The sequence below is a fragment of the Acomys russatus genome, chromosome 31 (assembly GCF_903995435.1).
Source record: "Acomys russatus chromosome 31, mAcoRus1.1, whole genome shotgun sequence".
Classification (NCBI taxonomy): Eukaryota; Metazoa; Chordata; class Mammalia; order Rodentia; family Muridae; genus Acomys; species Acomys russatus.
The window spans coordinates 16,930,699-16,939,178 of record NC_067167.1 but is presented as its reverse complement, the minus strand read 5'-3'; the positions used below and the strand labels follow the sequence as shown (position 1 = coordinate 16,939,178).

The following is an 8,480-nucleotide window of genomic DNA, read 5'->3' as shown; positions in this document are numbered from 1 at the left end:
GTTCAAGGCCAGCCTGGTCTACAGAGTGAGTTCCAGGACAACCAAGGCTACACAGAGAACCCCTGTCTAAAAAAACCAAACAAAACAAAATTTTAAATGAACTGTTAAAAATAAAGCCATAACAAAAGTAGAGACCCCTTTGCTATATACTAAGGGCAGTTAGATGCAAAAGGAATGAAGCAAACAACAGTTCCACAAACACCTGAGGAAAAAAAATGTATGCAAAAGAAATGCTTCTTTAAGCAGGAATGAGTCAAGGGGTTGAAGCCCATTAAAAAGAGGGTTCTGTAATTGACAGGGATTTTACTCTAAGAAGAAACTGTTTTGGGAAGTTCTTAAGGCTTATGATGTTTAAAAATGCCCTTAGTTATGTATAAAAGTCTACCAGGCATGGGTTGTGGCGGGGTGGGGGACCTATCTGCTACTGTGATCTGTGTGACAGCAGAAGTTCAGCAGTGAAGGCGGTGAGAAGCAGTCAAGCTCTAATAAATTGTCATTAATGCAGTGTGAGAAAGAAGTCTAGATGATCCTAGAGATTTGAGCCTCCGCATCTAGAGTTGTCAATCACTGAGGGGCAAGAAGCTGAGTAGGAGTGGATACCAGGAACTAGTTTGGGATGGGTCGAGTGACAAATACCTGTCAATCGGCAGGTGAGAACGGTGACTAGGGCAGTCTACACGATACGTGGGCCTAAGTTCAGAAGAAAGAGCTAAATGGGGCAGTGTTTACATTTTGGACCGTGTTTAAAGTCACAAACAAGGACTGAGTTAGAACCTTGAGTTTAGACATCATTTTTAAGGGAATTTGCATAGGAGTCTGGCACAGAGCAGAAGACAGGGTATCCAGAAAGACCAGTGAAGGAGGCATTTTATGGAAGAGGAGGTGTTGGGTGTGTCTAATTCCCCTGGGGGGAAAAAAAGTGAAGCCTTATGTTTCTCTGGATAAATGTTGGTCAAGGCCTTTGCATATTTTGCATTGGGTTATTCATTTTTTTCCTGCCAAGTTGTAATCCTCTGTGTATTCTAGGTATTAGTCCCATACCAGATAGAGGCTTGGCAAATGTTTTCTTCCCTCTGTGGTTTGTCTCCACTCTGTTGACGGTGTCCTTGATGCACACATTTTAAAACTTGATGAGGACCAATTTATGTCATTTCGATTGTTTGGTTTCTTCATTGTTTTCAAAAGGGAGAGTAACCACGTGAATCACAGGATAATTATGGGATTAAATAAATCCATGAAAATGGATTAGGACAGGGTCTGCCTGCCAGTTAAGGTACACTCATAGAGGTTCCCCATCGCTACTGCAATTGCTGCTGGCTGCTGTCCCTTCACTCTACCATGGACAATACAATAGATGACCCTCCATAATGGCTACTAGATCATTGTCATTTCTCTCAAGCCATTTTTAACAGGGTGGAGAACGTCTGTGTCCCTGGAGAGGATATCACATACTATTGTACCTTTACCGAACATTGGACCCCCTTTCAAAAGGATTGGATTGGCATCTTCAGAGTGGTGGGAGATGACCTAGGATTATTATCCCTTCCTTAGTATTGCTTTACCCACTGTCCTGCACAGCTGAACAGCAGGAAGTCCTATGTAAAGCTTCTTATCTGCCCAAGGATGATGAGTATTAGCAGTCTCGCTATGTGGGTTAAGATGATGTGGTCCGGCGAGAAAGTATCCCTTTCCAGTTCTGTCTAGAAAGTGAAAGAGGCTTCATGGTCCTTACCACTAAGGGAAAGGTGGGCGAGATCTGGCAACACAAGGAGCTTTGCTGAGAAAGCCAGGATCTGAAAGATAGCCATGCCAGCCTCCGGGGCAGAACTCAAACATGTAGGCTGAGCTGCAAGGCAAGCAAGAGGAGTTAGAAGCTGAGAAGCAACTGTAAGTCATCAGGACAGTGGGAAAGCAGAAGGGCTGCTGGGAGACTGAGCTTCAGCAACATAGCCAGACTATATAACCTCAGAAAGTGAAAAGATGGAGGTCAGCGTGCATCAGCTTCAGACTCGAACTGTCAACTCGAGAGAAAGAAACGGAGGGGCTTGTTCTGGGAGTTCAAGATAAGACAGGGCAGTTGTAGCATCTTTAAAAAGGAAGAGGAGGAGGAGGAGGAGGAGAAGAAAGCCAGGTCGGCTGCCTCCGTTTAACTGAACAGAGGGAGCACCTGAAGAAACTGTACAGATGGTGGAAAAAATGGAACAGAAGGAAGCTGCTGCAGGTAAGAAAACAAAGTTAACAGGCTTTGACTTGTCAAGAACACTAATGGACAACAAGATTGTATCCAGTGCTCTGAAAAGAAATAGAGTAGAAAAAAGATAATAGGAATGAAAACAATGGAGTGCTGGCATTAAAGGCATGCGTCACCACCGCCTCGCTAAAATTAACGTTGGAAAAAAAAAATTGTCACCAAATAAATGTCTGCTCTTCTGTTGTTAATCTGCCTTGGTAAGGTGTCAGCCATGACTCCAGATTATGAGAAGAGATCACCCCCTTTTCCATTTCTACACTATTATCTGAACAATTTCTAGTATAAAAGCCAATAGGGAGCTGGGTGTGGTGGCACACGCCTTTAATCCCAGCACTCAGGAGGCAGAGGCAGACAGATCGCTATGAGTTCAAGGCCAGCCTAGTCTGCAAAGCAAGTCCAGGACAGTCAAGACTACACAGAGAAACCCTGAAACACCCCCCCCCCCAAAAGCCAATAGGATAGAGTTAGGGCATATGTCATCGAAGCCAGAAAGAGTTTTAAGCATTATGGAACAAAATGTTGCAGAGATGATTTAAATAAAATTTAGATGGGAAACCTGTACAGTAAAACTGTGGTGTAACAGGGAAGATGCAGATTTTACTGGCTTTTCTGATCTCCAGGTCAGCTGTACTGTTAGTTCCTCAGCCCTTCGGGTGTTCTGAAACAAAACTAAACCTTAGAGCTTTGCCGAGGCAGAGCCGATGGACCACTAGATCTGAAGTCAAGTTGAAGTCTAAGGTCTTGACAATTTGACCTCTGGTGATCCAGTTTTCTCTCTCTTCGAGGATAATTGTCACAAGTTTAGAAAGCCATTAACAGGTTTCACCGAAGACAAAGCCTAATGGTAAGCCACTCATTCCTTGTTGGCTATCTACTAACATTTTCAGTTGACAGTTTTTCCAGCACCCTGGGCCTGCCAGGCACAGCCACCTGCAAAGTGAGGTAAATCTCATTTTATAGATACCAACTCACAGGTTTGCAGTACTGGTTGTTCTTCTAGCCAGAAGCTTCTACCTGCTTCTTTTAGTGATGGTCTTCTGGGCCACTCTTGGGGTCACTGCACTCTTCCCAGATCATGGTGTGGACCCACTGCCCCATCCTCAGCAGGAAGCTGGCTCAGCGGATCAACTTGTCCGCGGTCTTATTGACCCATATGGGAACCATGTTCCCTGAGTTGCGGCGAGCACCCTGAGAAGTTCCATGTGAGGATTTCCTTCAGTGGTCGGTGGACAGGCCAGGGGTCTCACGCTGAGCACCTCTGCCCCGCCCCCTACCCCAGCTACTGAAATAAAGACCTCTTCAGTGGAACAGTGGTCCACTTATGGTCATGCTCGCCTGCAGGCCACTGCTCAAGGCAGGATGCAGTGTGCTTTGCATGCTGAGGTCTGGCTCCTGTTTACTCAATTTTTTTTTTAAAGTTTATAACTTTTTGATGAATTATATAGCCCCAAATATCGTAGCTGTGAGTGATTTTGGAAAATATAGTACGAATTCTTTAACTAATACCCGAGTAATTTGTTTAAAAAGCAAAGTCAGGCCAGCAACATGCTTCAGTGCATAAAGGTGCTTGCCACTTTGCCTAACAATCTAAGCTTCCTAGTTACATGGTAGAAGGAGAAAAAACCAACTCCTGCAAGTTATCCTCTGACTTACACACACACACACACACACACACACACACACACACACACACACACACACCACACATTGTCCATGGGTGCCCCCGCCCCCAGCACACATACTCAAAACAATAGATGAATAAATGTCAAAAAAAAAAAAAAAAAAAAGGAGGGGTTGGGGATTTAGCTCAGTGGTAGAGCACTTGCCTAGCAAGGGCAAGGCCCTGAGTTCAGTCCTCAGCTCTGGGAAAAAAAAAAGACAAAACAACAACAACAACAACAAAAAGAGGCTAGAGAAATGGCTCAGAGGTTATTAAGAGTTTGTACTGCCCTTACAGAGGACACTCTGGTTCCCAGCATTCAACACTGGACAGTTTATAGCCACTTAGCCTCCATTTACACACACACACACGCACACACACTCACACACACACACACACACACACACACACACACACCAAGGCACAAAAATAAAAAATCTTTTGAAAGACTAATAGGTGTATTTCAAAAGCAGAGGGCTAGAACAGCCTTGTCAGCATGGTTAAGGAAGGAAACACTTAGAAATTGAGTTTAGGGGTTTTGGTTTGGGATTTTTTGTTGTTGTTTTGTTTTGTTTCTTTTTTCCCTTTGAGACAGATCTTGCTGTGCACTTCCAGGCCGGCCTCACACTCATGTCCTTTCTGACACATCTCTTGAGTACTGTCACTACAGGCACATGTCACCACCATCCCACTGAAACTCCTGTGTTTGAAACATGTCATGACCTTAATCCCAACCAGATGGTTTCTACTTCTTTGATAAGTACAGGTTTTTCTCCCCAAATATGCAAGCCCCTGCCCAAACATGCCTCTAAAAATCAGATTTGACATGAGGTACCAGAGCTGCTGTGGTATTGCTGTAACCCAGTGCTCGAGAAGCCAGAGCAAGATGATGCTGTAAGTTCAAGGCCACGCTGGGACTCAGCAGCTACCAGCCAGGATCACATAGCTGAAAACAGGGAGTTGAAACACAAACACTGCGTGAGTAGACAGTGGTTTCCCCAGAACACGTGTGTAATTAAATGGGAACTCTCAGTGCCAGGCATGGGTTGCCTCCTGTGGTGGTTTGAATAAAAATGACCACCTTAAGCTCATCTACTTGACTGCTTCATCATGGGGAGTGGCACTATCTGAGAAGATTAGGAGGTGTGGCCTTTGAGGTTTCAGACCCAAGCACGTGCATGCGCAAACATGCATGCACATAACACATAACACACAAACAGCCTCTCTTCTTTCCCTCCCTCCCCTCTCTCCTCCACTACTACTTCTTCCCCTCCATACCCCCCTGCACCCCACCCCACTGCACCCCCTGACTAGGAATAAGGTTGTAGCTCTTAGCTACTGCTCCAGCCCAGTGCTCTTTGCCATGATGATAGTGGATTAAACTACTGACACTGTAAGCAATCCTCCAAATAAATGCTTTCTTTTAAAAGAATTGCTTTGGTCATGGTGTCTCTTCACAGCAGTAGGACATGAAGACTCCTCCCTATGAGTTATTGGTCAGGTGCACCTTCAGAGGCCTCACTAACAGTACAGGCCCCTGGTTTTCCACCAGAACCAGATAGTAAAACCCCCATTGCTGAAAACATCGCTCCTTCAGTTGCAAGCCATAGAGAAATCAAGCTCGTAGTGATCCCTAATGACTGCTTTTCATAGTGCTAGAAGATGCTGTGCAGGCCACTGAGGAAGAAAAGACTTCAATGGAATTCCTGCAGCCAACCCTCCATGCTACAGTACCCACCTGCCAGGCAAGATGTACCCACTGCTGCAATGGTGGCCTGAAAGTTATGGGAGTAACCAACTGTTCTGAGTTGGATTTGAGGCCTGCTCCATAAGAAGGAATTTATATCTGGTAACTATAAATGTGACCAAAAGGTCATGAGTTGGAGCCCACAGGGCCTAGGGAGGAAGCCTTTATTGCTGATTTGCTTAAGAGCATGTCCTCAGATGGCCTTCTAAGTATTTATGCTTCAACCCATAAATTAGTGCCACCTCCAGAAACTTCTCTCTGTAGTGGTTAGCAGGTGATGCATAACAGGCCAAAGTGCTGAGAAGACGTGTTTATTGAGTACTTCACACTAATCGGACGTTTGTACCAATACCCCTTTTCCAAGGCTCAGAGAACATCTGTCTCAGAGGAAGGAAGGATGTAAGAGCCAGGGGATAGAGAGGAGTGATAGGAGATGCTGTCTTCTGGCCCTGACACGGATGTCGGACTCACAAGCTCATTGCACCTATGATCGCCTACACAAGGGCAGCCAAAATTCCGGCAGGCGACGTTAGCTGAGCTCAGTGGGTTATTCTACAACACCAACAGAAAGGAGAGGATATGGAGAGAGAAAGGGGACGTGTTTGGGGTGCCTGGGGGGCAGTGGGAGGGAGAAGAAGGGGGTCCTATGAGCAAGAAGCATTGTTTATGTGCACGAAATTATCAAAGGATAAATGAAAGGATATTTTTTAATGAAAAAAAAAAAAAAAGATTGGCTGTCCAATGTCGCAAGTTTGGCTGGCGGGTTCTGGTGATAAAACTTACAAACCACATTCACATTAAGATTGACATCTCTCTTATGGTCTGAGTCTGGAGTGGTCCCACTGGCTCAGGGTTGGAGTGCGTGTCTCCAGCCATGGAGCCTTTAGGAAGTGGGGCCGGGATGGTGGAAAGAGGTCACTAGGGCTGGGCCATGGAAAGCTGAGCCCACCCCTACTTGCAGTCCACATCTACTTCTTAGTCCACCACGATGAGAAGAAGCTGCCATCACACACTTCTGTCGCTAGTCACCACTGTTCCGCCTGCCACTCCTGCTGTGATGTAGCCCTCTCAAACTGAGACCGAAATAAACTTGTCCTCCTGTAAATTGCTTCTGTCAGGTATTTTGTCTCGGTAGTGACAAAACATTTCTACCTATGACTATCTAACCCCTTCGACACTGTGGCCTTTTAAGTTCAGCATCACAAATCAGTTTCTTAGCACTAAGTTTGGCCACTGTCTCCCGAATTTGTTGGGATAGCCACACATAATTTTGACTGGCCATGTGGTTAGAGGAATTTCTGAATATAGCTTTGCAGGGCAGGCCTCTTAGACAAGGAGAACCTATATTCTCGTTCCTGGAAGTCAAACCACATATGCTCAAGGCAGCTGCTTCTAGAGTTTTTGGTGCTTGATATGAAGCCAGAGTCCCCAGGTGAAAAGCTAGGCACGGTGGTGTATGCGTGTATGCTAATAATCCCAGAACTGAGGAGGTTGAGGGGGGCAGATCTGTGGGGTGTATAAGGCGGCCATTCTAGCTTACTTGGTGTGCTCCAGGCCAGTAGAAAACCCTGTATTTAAAATTGGGAGAGTAGACAAAGCCTAAGGAATAGCACCTGTGGCTGACTTCTGTCTTCCATATGCATGTGTGCACGCACACACACACACACACACACACACACACACACACACACACACACACACACAGGCCCACACAGTAAGTTAAGACAGAATAAAAATAGCTTTAAGTGCCTTTCCTGTGTCCTGTTCTGGGGGTGGGGCAGTGTAGTGCTCATGATTGGACTGGACCCAGCGTCTTAGGCTGGCTAATGGGCATTACAAAAGGCGTGGTAAATGTCACTCCCTGCCCCCATTTGCCTGAAAGATACATCTTTTGTAGCCCTGGTCAACCATCAAACAGGAATTCGACAGGCCCTACAAGGGCTATATCTCTGCCCCTGATCAGAACGTGCGTTTTTCAGCTTTGACTGTTGGAAGTGGGGGATGCCTTGAGATCATCTAGTGCAACCCCAGCTCAGTTTACAGAAGCATCACAGAAGCCTCCAGGGAGCTTCCTGACGAGACATCTAAGAAGGGACAATGAAGAGAGAAACGGATCATAAGTATGTCTGTACCCGAGATAAACAGGTGAGGGTGGCCCTGGCTCGTGAAGGTATCCGGAGCTCTATGTCATTGTCTTTTTAGTCTTGCTTCACGGTGACTTACTGGGGGAAAGGGCAGACAGACCTGGGTGTCACGTTGGGCCTGCTTCTCTGGAGAAACTGCCCTTTTCTCGTTAGTCCCTCTAAGTACTCAACCTTTGCAACAGAAGCGCTCTTGAGGAATCCTCCCGCCCTCTCTACAGTTGGGTGGTTGGTCCCTGCTGGGTAAGACTAGAAGCCTGGGCAAGGCGTCCCTGCCACACACTGAAGGGAGTCAAATGCTCGTGGGTGCAGTTTGGCCTATGGAGGCTCACGGTGTCAGTATGTAGCACAGAAAAGTCAGAAGAGGCCATTAGGTGTCCACAGAGCTGGGGCAGGGAAGTAACTCGAGCTGCAGAGAGAGCCTTCCGTCCTGTGTTACTCAGTGTGTCAAGTGTTAATGGTGAGTGGAGCTGGAGAGGTGGCTCAGTGGTTAAGAGCACTGACTGTTCTTCCAGAGGACCCGGGTTCAATTCCTAGCACCCCCATGGCGGCTCACAACTGTCTGTAAAGCCAGGATCTGACACACTACTCACACAGACGTACATGCAGGCAAAACACCAGTGCACAGAATATAAAAATAAATTATTTAAAAACCATTATTTATTAGATGTAGTATTAAAC

At 46.1% G+C, this 8,480-nt stretch overlaps 1 protein-coding gene across 1 annotated transcript; it reads left to right on the top strand.

The window, feature by feature from the left end:
* Nucleotides 1–1,338: 1,338 nt before the first annotated feature.
* Calcoco2 (calcium binding and coiled-coil domain 2) lies at nucleotides 1,339–2,083 on the top strand. Its single transcript, XM_051139948.1, is given in 6 exon segments — nucleotides 1,339–1,514; nucleotides 1,516–1,572; nucleotides 1,574–1,818; nucleotides 1,821–1,955; nucleotides 1,958–2,010; nucleotides 2,012–2,083. Coding segments are annotated over 6 exon segments (738 nt in total).
* Nucleotides 2,084–8,480: the final 6,397 nt, after the last annotated feature.